The 15093-nt window shown below is 40.7% G+C and overlaps 1 protein-coding gene across 2 annotated transcripts in view; it reads right to left on the bottom strand.

Annotated features, from left to right (window-relative positions):
• Nucleotides 1-244: 244 nt before the first annotated feature.
• FAM149A (family with sequence similarity 149 member A) overlaps nt 245-15093 on the bottom strand; it is a 36546-nt gene continuing 21697 nt past the window's right edge. The window contains exons 11-14 of one of the 2 annotated variants that reach the window (XM_056114119.1): nt 8827-8947; nt 5127-5255; nt 4952-5033; nt 248-604 (exon numbers count right to left, since the gene is read on the bottom strand). In XM_056114119.1, the coding sequence (XP_055970094.1) occupies nt 531-604; nt 4952-5033; nt 5127-5255; nt 8827-8947 (406 nt within the window). In that variant the 3' untranslated portion in view covers nt 248-530. Of the gene's footprint in view, nt 605-4951; nt 5034-5126; nt 5256-8826; nt 8948-15093 lie in introns of both variants that reach the window. The other variant, XM_056114118.1, reaches the window with a different exon arrangement.

Below are 15093 nucleotides of genomic sequence, written 5' to 3'. Positions count from 1 at the left end.
CCAATAGATCAAATATCTGGACTTTTAATCAGATAGGCATATTGAACTAAAAATGATTGCTATTTTCTAAAAGAATGTAAAAAAGAGGAGTAACATTGCAGATGAAGATTTTTATAGTTAACAACAGAAAAAGACACAAAAAAATAGGACAAGACAAAAAGTTACAAATAACCTATTCCTGGATAATATACTCAAATATATTTTAAGTAATGTGTAAATAAATAACACATCATTGTATGTCTTTTGTAAAGAATGGATTATGAACACAAACAAGAGTCTTTGATCCTAGCTTAGAGAATTTCAGACTGTTCCAATAAAAATGGGTGAGTTTGACTTGTATTTTCTTTCCAGTGCAGAGTGTTAAAACTTAAATTATTTTTTGGTCTGCATTTATTTCAAATAGTCTAACACCTCAGACTTCTGACAAACAGGTAATGTAGTTTAATACTTGTTCATTTAAAGTTATTAAGGGTATGCTGAGGCAGACAGTTGGTACTCCAACAAGGGCTGTAGTTCCAGTCAGGTTATTGTCAAGATGCCATTTGGAATCTCCTTCTTGATGTCAAAGTTGTCCTCTGAAAAGATTTAGGTAGATTCTGTGAACCTGAAGTACCAATCAAAAGAAGTGATTATCAATAAAATGTTTAACAAACAAACAAACAAAACCCTCAGATCCCCACAGAATGTTTTGTATGCTTGTGTAGGTGATATTTAAAAAAAAAAAGATTTAAATGTCACTTTTGCATAAACCAAGAACCAGTTCTCTACAAAACTGCAATTTGAGGTCTGAGAAGAAAGAAAGGTGTTCCCTGCCCACCCCAGAGCCTGTGGCCTTGCAAGAATCTGCTCCCCAGAGGTTATTTACTAGAGCCTCAAAGTGTTCAGCTGACAAGAGAGATCTTTCAGTTCTACTTCTCACAGGCAGAATTAACTCTGGCTGCCTCAAGAGATATTTCCCACCCTTCAAATATGTCTTCAGGGGATTTCTTCACTTGGAATGAAAGATAAGATAGATAAGATATAGCTGCTTGTCAGAGAAAAAGAAAATAAATTATTAAAAAAAATACAGGAATGAAAAAGGCAATTAAGTTTCAAGGAACCACTGAGAGGCGTACCTTTGGACTAGTGCAGTGACTGAGATAGACTTTTATTCAGGGTTGAATTAAAAACATTAAAAGAGAAAAAAAAAAGTAGCCAAGAATAGCAAGGAAACACTTTTAAGTCAGACACTGTAACTATAAATCAAGATTTCCATTCTAAACTTAGTCCTATACTAAGTGGCTCCCCAGCTGGGTAGCTTTTTTTTTCCTTTCTACTTTAATTTCAATTTTTTTAAAAAAATGGATATCTATTATTTACTTATGAGCATGAATATCAACTATAATGCAGACTGGAATCATAAGGAGGGGATTGTTTGGATAGTACGCATGTCTGTGTGGTAAAGGGGTGATAAAATTCAAATGTAATACAAATAAGACTTTTATTCTTTTCTAATTTGATTCCATCTTCTACAGCACTTATAAATTAGCCTACGAGAAATATAAATGAAAGGATGATCCAAGCTTGAAAGAAATCATTACTCTTTAATAATTATTTGTGTAAATAAGGTGCCCAATCTGTCAATATGTCCCCTGAAAGAAGATCTCTTTACGAGACTGACACAATTTTTAAACAAATTTATCTGCAATTTGCCGAAGAAATGCCAAGCTTTTGAAGGTCTTTGTATACACTTGTGTTATTCCTGCCACAGCTGATACCCCCTTCCTTTTACTGAGTGGAGCCCAAGCTTTCCTAAAATCAAGTTAGCAGGCGATATGTTATTATTTTTCCATGATGTTTTCCTTACTCCCCTTTCCCATAAAGACTTCTATCATACTTGAACTGTGATCATAGTTGTACTCTACTTAATTTGGGAGCATTCAATGCTGTCAGTTATTAATTACATTTATCTATTTACTTGGAATTATTCATTTAACTGCCAGCTTAAAAAATATCTGCGTTTGAGACACCTTTGTTTCCAGTCTGACATTGAAATCAGTCCAATTAACATATATATCAATAAATAGATGATACTATGAAGAAAAAATTACAGGACCAGCTCTCTTCTGTACCCTCAGTTGCTTGTGTAGAAATGAGAGACCTTGGATTGAGCAGTACTCATAGTTCTAAAAATTATCTATTTACTACACAGCATTTGATATATATATATACATATATATACAAACATACACACATGTCACGTAAATGTGTGTGTTTATGTGTGTGCGTGTTTGTGTGTGTGTGTGTGTGTATGTGTGTGTGTGCGTGCTTATTCAGATTTAAAACAAGTATGGAGTCTGGTCCCCTCTACTAAGCTTTATTTGTTGCTGAACAACCTATCGGTCATCCTCACTTGGCTTAGTGCCTAACCTTCTCCAAAATCGAGTTAAAACTCACTATTTCAGCACCAGTATCAACTGTTTACCCACAGAAGCATATAGATCAATTTTTTTTCAGTTTTTAAAAAGTACTTTATTTTTAAGGAAAAAGTGTGTGGAGTAATATAATTGACATCATCATTTTCCTGGATGATACATACACTCTAAATTTGTAATCTCATGACTCAGAGTTAATGTATCTTCCAAAGTCTTTTTTTTTTAATTTTTATTAGTGAAACCCAAGCACAGAAATTTGTAAATCTACAAGTGGATCAATATTTAGTCCTTTCTCCCTTACCTGATTTCTGCGGTTCAGGCCTCCTGTAGGAAACTTTGCTGGATCTTTACCTACTTGCATATGCAGTAGGTGTTCCTGCTTGTCACTTAGAGCCCTTCTCATTTTCAGACTAAATGGAATTATCCTTGAGTCACAGATTAATTATTCTTGGTGACTGACTCCAGCTTTTCACATAGAATTTTGCACATAGAAAATTGAACCCTTGCCTAGTTAAATGCTATACAAACTCGTGTGCCCACTCGGCCTTGACCAATTTACAGTTAGGCTAAGACCTGTGTTTATTCTGCCTTTATGAGACAGAACTTTTCTTAGTAACACAAATAAGGAATATCTGAGGGGGCAGAAAGGAGGCAATAGCAGCTTAGGGCAATTAGCATGGGAGAAAAATTCTACTTTTAAAAAAAAATGTATTCAATCACCGTGAGTTACAAATGTACAGTGAGTTTTTTCATGAGCGATTTTACTTATTCATGAGTTTATTCATGAGTGAGTTTCAGATGTACAGTGCTCAAGCACCAATCCTTCACTGAGTCCATTCCCTCCACCAATGTCATTAGCTTCCCTCCTGCCCCCCCCCCACCCCGCCTGCATGGCAGGCACCTTCTTTTCCCCTTTTTGTCATTGTGGTTTGATATTGTTACTGAGATGATATCCTGCATATCACTCTACCTCCTTTCAGCACCCAGTTCTTAAAGGATGAAAGAATTTTTTGATATCACTATAGGACAGAATCAAGGAAGGACTGACTTAAGCAATGGTAAACCTGCATTATTCTAACGCTTAACTTTTATTGTAAGTATTTAAAGATTAGATTATTTCCCTGTCGACAGCAAATTATTCTTTACATTTGATATTATCTGTGGTATAAACAGTATGTTTTAAGCAGTGTGTGCCTGATACCTAGTTAGATTCTTTTCTGACTTTGTTTTGGGGTTACTCCAGCAACACTTGGGATTTACTCCTGGCTCTGCACTCAGGGACCAGTCCTGGCAGGCTTCAGGGCACCATATGGGATGCTGAGGCTCCAACTACAGCCACATTCAAAGCAAGCACCCTACCCACTGTACATTTGCATCCTCTAATTAGACCCTTCTCATACATATTGCAGTAATTACTTTATCCACCCTAAGTTTCCCTAAAAGGAGAGTTGAAGGTCCAGAGAGAGTGAAGCATTGCCAAGACTCCTCAGCTAAACAGTGCTAGAGTTGAACACTGACCTGTCAAAAATCCTGACAGAAAACTGACAGAGCTAAAGAAATCACTGGTTTATAAAAAATAAAAAAAGAAAGAAAAAGAAAACTGACAGTACTGTGTTACTAAAATGTTGGCAAAATATTTCAGAACAAAAACCTTGATAGCAGTTAGTAAAAGGAAAACATCTTTCACAATCCCTTTAAACTCCTCAATTCCAAACTAGAAAACGTATTCTTCAAATAACAGGCTAGGTTAAGAATAAGGACTTATCTGCAAAACATTTATATAAAAGGGCTGGAGCGATAGCACAGCGGGTAGGGCGGTCGCCTTACACGCGGCCAACATGGCCGACCCGAGTTCGATTCCTCCGCCCCTCTCGGAGAGCCCGGCAAGCTACCGAGAGTATTCGATATGCCAGACACAGTAACAACAAAGTCTCCAATGGAGACGTTACTGGGCCCGCCCGAGCAAATCGACGATCAACGGGAGGGCCTTTACCTTTACCTTTACCTTTATATAAAATAGTTAGAATATTTATCTATGTTTTAGAAGCATTTGTACATTTAGATCTTGAGAGAGGATCTAGGATTCAGACTTTATTTGGAAGGAATAATGAAAACTCTATGGCAGAAAGAGAATGATTTATTCTTTTAAAAAATTAGTGAAGTTAGGAGAGGTACAGAAAAAGAATGATCTCTGTCATAGTGAGCTATGAAGAAATTCTTACAGGATATGATGAAATTCCTGTAGGATTCATGAGAAGGAACTTTTCTCTTTTCAACAACAAAGGACTCTAAGTGATAGTATTTGCACATTTTCTCTTTTGCACCCACAGCGACTGTGTACTTACCTTTTATAATCTTACTTTTTATAGAGATTTCTGGAGTTTGTATGTGGAGTTCGTATGTGGAACACAAATATTTTGTATTTTCCTTTGTGTGGTTTGATGTAAAACGTTATACTGAATTAATTTATTTTCATTTCTCTTTGCCAAACTTGAAATATCATCTATTACATAGCTTATTTATATCTGGACACTGACCTGTCAAAAATCCTTGACCGGCGGCCCAGGTGTGACCAGCAAACTCTGTCAGTGTCAAGGAACCTTTTCGAGAGGTATCCGACTATAAAAGGAAAGTCAAATGCAAGTTGAAGTTCACTGTTTCAAATAATTTTAAAAAAAGAAAATCCAAGTAATGGGTAACAGAGGAACTTACCCGAAATGTCTGAGTTGTGCTGGGCCTGGAGAGCTGATCCGTGATAAAGGTTCTTTCTCGAAGAGGCGATCGCTCTACACTGTCAGGGAGTGCACTTAACACGCGCGTCTGCAGAAGTCTTCCTCTGTGCTAAAGGAAGGGCGAGACACTTCTTACAGTCAAGGCACTCCACAAAGAAACGAAAGAGAATCTGCAGCTGCCTCACGGGACTTGGTTCATTCTCACTTAACTGGAAATGATTACTATTTCAAAGTAGAGGTATATTAGGCTAAAGATAAAAAGACATTTAATGTTTGGGGAAAGGTTTGGAGGCACTTGGCACCATGGTGCCATGTGAGGCTCTAGAAATGCAATGCTCCCGACCGAGGTCACCAGCTGCCCCCCACGAGCGGCTCTCCGGCACGGCCACGGCCCCGGAAGCACAAGAACTTAGCACAGAAGGCCACCCGCTTGGAGCAGAAAAGCAAATGGACTATGTGTTAAACCGTGCCAGCATGCCTGCCCGGAGGGGAAAGGGTGTTGTCTCATTCGCCCTCTCCTCTCTGGAAAGAAGGATGGCGGCCACATGGGAGCCTTGTGGACAGCAGGTATGAGCCGGGGGTGTGGGGGCGACTAAAACCTCATGGGAAGGGGGGCGTTCCGGTCCGTCCTTCACGCCCTACCGAGGTCACCAGGTGCCCCCCACGAGCGGCTCTCCAGCACAGCCACAGCCCCAGAAGCACAAGGACTTAATGCAGAACCCAGCAGCTTGGAGGAGAAAAGTGAACGGACTATGCGTTAATCCAGGCCATCATGTCTGCCCGGAGGGGAAAGGGTGTTGCCCCATTCGCCCTCTCTTCTCTGGAAAGAAGGATGGCGGCCGCATGGGAGCCTTGTGGACAGCAGGTTTGAGCCGGGGGTGAGGGCGGCAGGGACCTCATGGGAAGGGGGGCATTCTGGGCCGTCCTTCACGCCCAACCGAAGTCACCAGTTGCCCCCCACGAGCGGCTCTCCGGCAGGGCCACGACTCCAGAGCACAGAAACCAATCTCTTAACTATCTAACTTTTAATAGAAATACTTCCAGGGTTAATAAGTAAAATAGCAGAAATCCAAAACCACGCGGCCGACATCACTTTATTCTTAAACCCAGCTGTAGAAAGCAAATCATTTCACAACTCTGTTTCAGCATGTCTGATTGGGGGGGGTCGTAAACTCTAAACAATAATTGTGCAACTTCTATCGAAACAATGTATCTAGTCAAAGTAGATAGAGTATTAACTAGAACTCATCTGCCTCACAGGAATTGGGAGGGGTGGGAGGTGGGGTTCTATTGGGGTTTGTGGTTAAAAATAAGTATTGGTAAAGGGAAATGTGTTTGATATTTACATGACTGAGACCTAAACGCAAAAGCTCTGTAACTTTTCCCACAGTGATTCAATAAAGAAATAAATTATTAAAAAAAAAAAAAAGAAATGCAATGCTCCTGGGACTCAGTTTGCTAGAGCTCATGAGGACCACACCTGGCAATGCTAGGGTTCAATGGCAGGGCCTCTTCAAGCATAATCCCCAGCCCTTTGAGCTGTTCCCCCTGAACAAAATTTAAAATTTTAGGAGCTAGAGCGATAGCACAGCAGGTAGGGGGTTTGCCTTGCATGCGGCCAACCGGGTTCAATTCCCAGCACCCCATATGGTCCCCCAAGCACTACTAGGAGTAATTCCTGTAGAAATTCCTCCAGGAATTTCATCATATCCTGAGTATCGCTGGGTGTGACCCCAAAACAAAAACAAACAAACAAAAAAATTTAAACTTTATAAAAATGTAACTATTTGGAGGGTGGGGTGGGCAGAGAGGTAGTACAGTGGGTAAGCGCTTGCCTTATACACACTGACCCAGGTTTAATCCCCACCACCCTGTATGATCCTCCAGCACGAGCGGGAGTGATCTATGATCACAGAGCCAGGAGTCAGCCCCAAGGTCTGCCAGATGTGGCCCCAAAACAAACAGTATTGAAAAGTCACTGTCCTCCCGTCGTTCATCAATTTGCTTGAGCGGGCCCAGTATCCTCTCCATTGTGACAATTGTTACTGTGTCTGGCATATTGAATACGTCACGGGGAGCTTGCCAGGCTTTGCTGTGTGGGAGAGGTACTCTCGGTAGTTTGCTGGGCTCTCCGAGAGGGGCAGAGGAATCGAACTCGGGTCGGCCATGTTGGCTGCTTGCAAGGCAAATGCCCTACCCACTGTGCTATCGCTCCAGCCCACTGAAAAGTAAAAATAATAATAAAAAGAAAGTATTTTAAAGATCAGCTAAATGGTAGTATCATGTTAAGAAATGGTAACAACTCTCGGGGCTGGAGCAATAGCACAGCGGGTAGGGCGTTTGCCTTGCAAGTGGCTAACACGGGTTTGATTCCCAGCATCCCATATGGTCCCTTGAGCACTGCCAGGAGTAATTCCTGAGTGCAGAGCCAGGAGTATCCCCTGTGCATTGCCGCCAGGTGTAACCCAAAAAGCAAAAAAAAACCAAAAAAAAAACAAAGAAATGGTAACAACTCTAACTGCATCAAGTGTCAGGAGATGCACTTCTGCACTGTTGCTGCATCAAGCTTTTAAATGGGATGCACAGTTTTACGTTTATGATTTTAAGCCTTCATACTGTACAGTAAATCAGGAAAGCTTTGAAACCCTGGCCTCCTGGGAACAGATTAGGCTGGTATGCTCAAGGAAGCAGAGATTAGAACCCTTTCCATTGCTTTATCTCTATTCAGGTCTTTGTATTCCCACAACAGATGGTCTCATGTGCTGTATGTAATAGACACATGCTACATAGAGCAAGTGAAGTGATGCAACATTGTGAATTTCAGAAAATTTGTTTGTGCACATTATCAGGAGTTTGTGTTTCCCAGACCTTTAATTATTGTACTACTGACTTGAATCTGGGTAAAAAGACATAGCCTCAACATTGCAAAAAACCGAGTTGAGGTTAGCTTATGTATATCTAATAGCTGACCAAAATATTTCATTAAGTTCATAATTTTGCCAGACACTGCTTAGTATTCACAAATTAGTTTAATATTTACATAAAAGAATTACTATTTTTAATTTTAAGTATCATGACTTACAATACTGTTCATGATAGAGATTCACATATCCAGTGTTCAAACACCATCCTCCCTCCATTGGAGTGATTGCTTACCTCAGCCCTTATCCTCCAGTGCTCAGTAACAACTCCCCAACCCCTTACCTTCACTGTGGTAAGCTCAGTTCCTTATACCAGTTTTTGGGTTCTGCTGCTTTTGCCATGTCTAACAATTCTTTTAGGTAGGAATTTTTATTCCCGTTGTATGAGAATATGGTAAGGCTCAGAGAGTTTAAAATACACCAGATAACACAGAATTTGTGTGGTAGGAATCACAATGAACTGCCTGTTTAATGACTAATACTTGTGCTATTTCATTACATCTTTACTATTCTGAATATCAGATAGCCCCTTGACATCTGAAATTTTGGATTTAGCCCCATTCACATTATCACTTGGCAAAATAGTTAATTAACTCTACTATCCCTTAAATTCTGAGAAGTTATTTACTTGCAGGGAGACATATTACGAATATAAATATTACTGATTACACTTAAGATGTACCTAGAGTGTATTTGGTTTTTCTTATTTTCCAACAGACTCGTTAAATAATTAGACGTAAATATAATGAAATGTCTTACAGAAACAGGGCGAGATCCAGGAATCGCTGTATTTTGCTCACCAGTCTCTGCGCCTATTGGGGGTAACCTGTTCCGTGAGGTTGGAACTGGTGGGGAAGACGTGAAGTCTGTGCCAGTCTGCCTAGAAAAACAACAACATGTAAGTGAGAACCTCGATGCTAAGAGAGAGACTGACCTCTTCATAAATCTTCTGGTATGAATTGTTAGTCTCAAACTTCTTCCAAAATAAATGTTCAAGAAAAATAAGAGTCAGGTTGGTTTTGTTTTTGTCTTTTGGTTTGAGACTCCACCTGGCAGTGCCCAGGACTTACTTCTGGCTCTGCACTCCAGGATCACTTTTGGTATGGTCGGGGATCAAACTCGGGTCAGCCATATGCACAGAAATCACCTGACCTGCTGTACTAATGCTCCGGCCCTGGGTTGTGAGTTAAAGAAGAGTGTGGGGTAAGGACTAACCATAAGCTCCAAACACATTCACCTTGTTGAGCAATGGCTACTTACTGCATCTGCTGATGCTAAGTTATTGTAGCAACTGTACACAACACAAAGCTAATCCAAGTCCTATGTCCTCCCATAACCAGCTTATAAAATTATAATATATGGTTCTGAACATAAGGGAGTTATAAACTAAGAATAAATTGATTATAAATGTGCAGGACCTAGATAAGGAAAACTAGAAAATGTAATATAATGTCATTAAGACATCATAAGAGAAAAGATAAAATATTTTAATAAGAAACGGAATCAAAAAAATGTCTATTTTCCTACATTTGAAATAAAGTATTCGGTGCTCTAAAGTCTAATATGATACATACGTACATATTATAAGTATATATGCATATGAGTTTTTAGTCTGAAAACCTTTACTGCCAACATGGATCCGATACCTGGAACCACTGATGGTCCCCTGAGCATTGCAAAGAGTGATCCCCGAGAGGTGCAGAGCCAGGAGTAGGCCCTAAGCACTGCCAGATGTGACCCATCCCCTTTCACCCCGCCCCCCCAAAGAGAGAACCAGTGGAAAATAAGCACAGAAAAATGAAATAAGGTTTTCAGAACCATAAAAGTAAAAATAGTTTAAGGAACAGGGAATTTTTCTCTTCAAGAGCCTGTGTACAGATCTATTTGTCTGGAAAACAACAAAGCAACATTGATTTTAAAACAACCCAGTCCAAGGGTTGGAGAGAAAGTGCAGTGATTACAACAACATTTGCCTTGACACACCTGACACAATTTTCATCCCTGCTGCCACTTATTTTGGCTTGAGCACTTCCAAGAATAATACCTGAACAGGGTAAAGAGTAATCCCTGAAATCAGCCAAGTGCAGTCCAATCCTCTGTACTCTCTGTTTCTCTGTTTCTCTCTCTGTCTCTCTCTGTCTCTCTCTCTCACTCTCTCTCTCTCTCTCTCTCTCTCTCTCTCACACACACACACACATACACACACACACACCAAAAAGAAAAGAAAGAAGAAAATTTCACACCCAAGTGTGAATTCCTGTTCAGTATGCTTACAGAATCTGCTCAAGAAGAAAGAATCTTTACAGTTACCTCCCAAGTCAGAAGCAATGGTGGGCACCATTTTGAGACCCAATCATGATCACGATCATCCTGTTGTTCGTCGATTGCCTCGAGCAGGCCCCAGTAACGTCTTTTTCGTACTAGCCCTGAGATTTTAAAGAGTGCCATATTCAAGGCTTTTTCAGGGCTAGGATAATGAGACCCATCATTGTTACTGGTATTTGGCATACAGGGTACGCCACGGGGAGTTTGCCAGACTCTGCCCTGTGGGCAGGTTACATTTGGTAGCCTGCCAAGTTGTCCAAAGTAAGAATGAGATAATAAGATGTCGCACAATGTGGCCACACACTTCCGGGAGCTGAGTTTTATAGTCTCTGGGTCTTGGCCGTTGATGGGATTATATGGCACCAGGGGGCCAGATGGTGGGTCTAACCCCTGCCTATTGGAAGATGGAGGATCTGGGTGGAGGATGCTCAGCCCCAATCCGAGCAGGCTTGGAGATCTCAGCCCCAGGACTCGCATGCCTTTGCTCCTTTGCCAGTACCATCATGCGTGTGGAGAGTGGTCTCAGCATGGTGGTGGCTGGTTCTGGAGGTCTTTGGCTGCTGGAACTCTGCTCAGGGCGGGGAGGGAAACTCAACCCGCCCCCCTGCAAGGGGCCCCGGCAAGGACAGCCAATGTAGCTTTATAAATAGTAGTATTGGACTCTGGGTAAAAAATGCCACGTGATTTTGCAAAATAGGCTAACCAATTTACCTTCAGCACTTTGGCAAGTCAACTCCAGCTGTCTTAATCAGATCAACCCCAAGTGTCTTTGACAAACACTGACCTCTGATGAGTTCAGCTCCCAGTGTCACTGGCAAACAAGCTGTGCGAGGTCATCCACAGCAGGTAAGTCAGCCTATGAGCCTTTGTTTTAGGCAGTAAAGTAACCGCTACCCTCAGGAAAGCAAGAATGTCAATAAGCATGATTCAGCATCCCACTACCTTCTACATACAAACACCATAACATAACCAGACCAGATGGTTCACACATTTATTTTCTGGAAGCCATATATCCACACTAAACCCACAACACCACCTTCAATACACTAGTGTATTGAAGTCATAGATTTTAGCATAGCTCATTCAATGTATCATATCAAAGCTAGGCCAATAGTTCTGTCATTGTGGTGGTCTAATGTGAAGACAAGTAGATTCAGTACGGGGCAAAAAGGGGACAAAACGTGAATTACTATCTCACACAGTCATGTAATATATATATATATATATATATATATATATATATATATATATCACTTAATCACTTAACTTCCCGTTAGTCGTCGATTTGCTCGAGCGGACGCCAGTAACGTCTCCATTTGTCCCTGTCGCGTGCTAGTGTAGCCCAATGGCATCTCTTCGCTCCGGGAACATGGAGGGCCTCAAACCGATCATTCATGATCTTGACAAAGAAGTCTGACCATCTGGTAGGTGGGCGGCCACGCGGTCTCTTGACATCCCGTGGAATCCAATCAGTAACAGCTCTAGTCCAACGGTCGTCTTTAAATCTCATTACGTGACCAGCCCATCTGATTTTCGACACCTTGGCAAATGAGACAGCGTCCCTGATCCTTGATCGTCGACGGATGTCAGAACTCCGGATTCGTTCTCTCATTTGAGTGAAACGTGATATTCCAAGCATAGCTCTTTCTATTCTTCTTTGGGAGACCTGAATAGCGTTCTCATCTTGTTTGCGTAGGGCCCAGGTCTCTGAGGCATACGTTAATGCAGGAAGAACAGTGGAATCAAAGAGATGTGCCCGGAGCCGGAGGTTCTTCGTCCTCTTAGCCTATATATATAGGCTCATATATATATATATATATGTATATATATATATGAGCCCAGCGAGCTACCGAGAAGTATCCTGCCTGCACGGCAGAGCCTAACAAGCTCCCTGTGACGTATTCGATATTTCAAAACCAGTAATTATAACAGGTATTGGTTATAGTTATTCCCCTGACCCTGAAAGAGCCTCTGATCTTTGGGAAAGATGAGTAAGGAGAGGCTGCTAAAATCTCAGGTCAGGGACAAATAGAGACATCACTGGCACCTGCTCAAGGATGACAGTGATAAAAATAGATAGATAGATAGATAGATAGATAGATAGATAGATAGATATGGATGCAGAATCTTCTGCCCTTGCACCAAGCTGTCTTCACCAGGGCCCCTCAGAGGCGGGTAGGTTGAGTTTCCCTCCCAGCCCCAAGCAGAGACCCGGCAGCCAAAAACCACCAGAACCCAGCCACAGCCATGCTCAAGGCCACTCTCCACACACTCAGATGAGCCTCACACATGAAGGAACCAGCAGAGGAATCCAGGTATATGGGCCTCAGGGCTGAGATCTCCAAGTCTGCTTGGATCGGGACTGGGTCTTCTCTACCCAGATCCCCCATTTTCCAGTAGCTTGGCAGTCACAACCACAAACTGCCCCCGGCGCTATGTAATCCCATCAATGGCCAAGATCCAGAGACTATAAAACAAAGCTCCCAGAAGCTTATAGTCCAGCACACTGATGTATCTAAAGCAGCACACATGTATTTGGTTTTAACATACTTGCTTGTATTCTCTTACATACATTCTCCATCCCTCTCGGATAGCCCAGCAAGCTACCGAGAGTATCCCGTCCACAGAGCAGAGCCTGGCAAGCTACCCGTGGCATATTCAATATGCCAAAAACAGTAACAATAATGGGTCTCATTTTGCTGATCCTAAAAGAGCCCCCAATCTGGCACCATTGGGAAGGACAAGTGAGGAGAGGCTGCTAAAATCTCAGTGGTGTGACGAATAGAGACATTAATGGCGCCCACTCGAGCAAATTGATGAACAACTGGATGACAGTGATACAGTGATGTATATATACACATATATGTGTTACATACATACATAAATATATTGTATATAATGTATGGCAATATAGGCTTATTTCAAGAAACTAGTAAACTCATAATTAAAAATCTCAGTGAGCATAAGAAAGAACCAGAAAAACAAATGAAGTCAAAGGTCATATTTAACAACATAGATGACATGGATAATTCCTTAGACTCAGGTAATTCTTCAATACTGAATCATGGAGCAATATGTCAGTATGTTTAATGACTGTAGAGACAAAAATCTACAATACTATATTTTCAAACCAAATTTAACAATATTTTGCAAAAATCTTATACCACAAAAAGTGGTACTTATTCCAGGGATATAAGGATGGTTCAACATATCCATAATGCATTATATCAGCAACATAAAGAATTTTAAAAAATGTGGTCTATCAATTGTACAGTGAGTGGATCATTTACCCTAATCACTGCCAACACGGTTTTACTCCCTGGCACCACATATGGTTCCTTGAGCACCACCAGGAGTGATCCTTAAAGACAGAGCAGGAGTAAGCCTTGGGCACCACCAGGTATGCCCCTTCCTCCATCCCCCCCCCCCCGAGAAAAAAAAAGAAGAATGGTGATCTGAACATTTTCTGATAAGGTTCTCAATAAAATCTATAAATGGATGGTATTTAAACATAACAAAGGTCACTTATAACAAACAAATAGATAACATCATAATGGTGAAAAACTTTAGGCTTTGGACTCAGAGGATCTAAATGGACATTTCTCTATAGAAGACACATACAGAATGCCAACAAACACCTGAATAGGTGCTCTTCACTGTTTGTCATTAGAGAAATCTGAACCAAAATCACAATGAGTTTTACTTACTGTTTTTCTAGAACTGCTATTATGGAAAAGACAAGATATAGTGGTTGAAGAGGATGTGGAGAAAAGAGAAAACTTGCACACTCTTCATGAGAAGGTAAATTGGTGTAATCACTATGGAAAATGGTATGAGATTGATCAAAAAATTGAAAACATAATTACTATGTTATACAGAAAAATTCGCTTCTGGGTGTTTGTCCAAACACCCTGAAAAACTCATTCAAAAGTTTGTTTAACCTATATGTTCATTGCAGCACTATTCACAAAAACTAAGCTAAAGAAACGAGTGTTCGCTGATGAGAGACTAGACACAAAAGATGATAGATAGTACTTCATTTTTTTTCCATAGAGAATTACTCCTCTATTAAAAAATAAAATGAGGGACCAGAGCCATAGTACAGTGGTTAGGGTGCTTTTCTTACATGTCACTGACCTCAGTTTGATCCCCAACATTCCATATGGTCCGCCAAGCCTACCAGGAATGATTCTTGAGTGCAGGGCCAGGAATAACCCCTGAATATTACCTAATGTGGCCCCCAAACCAAAAAATAAATAAATAAAACCAAAGTTTCCTATTTGGGACAACAAGGATAGATCTGGAGAACATTATGAAAAGTGGGAAGAATGAAATAAATACAAAATGCAAGATAAAACAAATGAACAACCAAAACGAACCCTGGATTGTGACAACAGAATAGTCCTTACAAGAGGGAAAGAGGATGGAAGGTCAGAGAAGAGGCAGATGGAACTGATTTGGTGAAGTGGATGGTAACCAGACCTTTGACAACAAATCTGGTGTGGCATAAATGGCTGTCAATTTGTAAAGCTGTAAAACTGAAGTTGGAAACCAATGCCACCTTTTCTAAAATAAATTGAAAAAGAAGAAGAAGAAATATAATATAAAATTGATAGTAAATTTACACAGAGCTTCAACAGATAGGGAAGAAATTAACAAAGACTTCAAAATGATTCCCTAGCATTCCAATAATGGGGGAAA

Source organism: Sorex fumeus, unplaced genomic scaffold (genome assembly GCF_029834395.1).
Source record: "Sorex fumeus unplaced genomic scaffold, SorFum_2.1 ptg000024l, whole genome shotgun sequence".
NCBI lineage: Eukaryota > Metazoa > Chordata > Mammalia > Eulipotyphla > Soricidae > Sorex > Sorex fumeus.
This window is presented reverse-complemented; position numbering and strand designations above follow the sequence as displayed.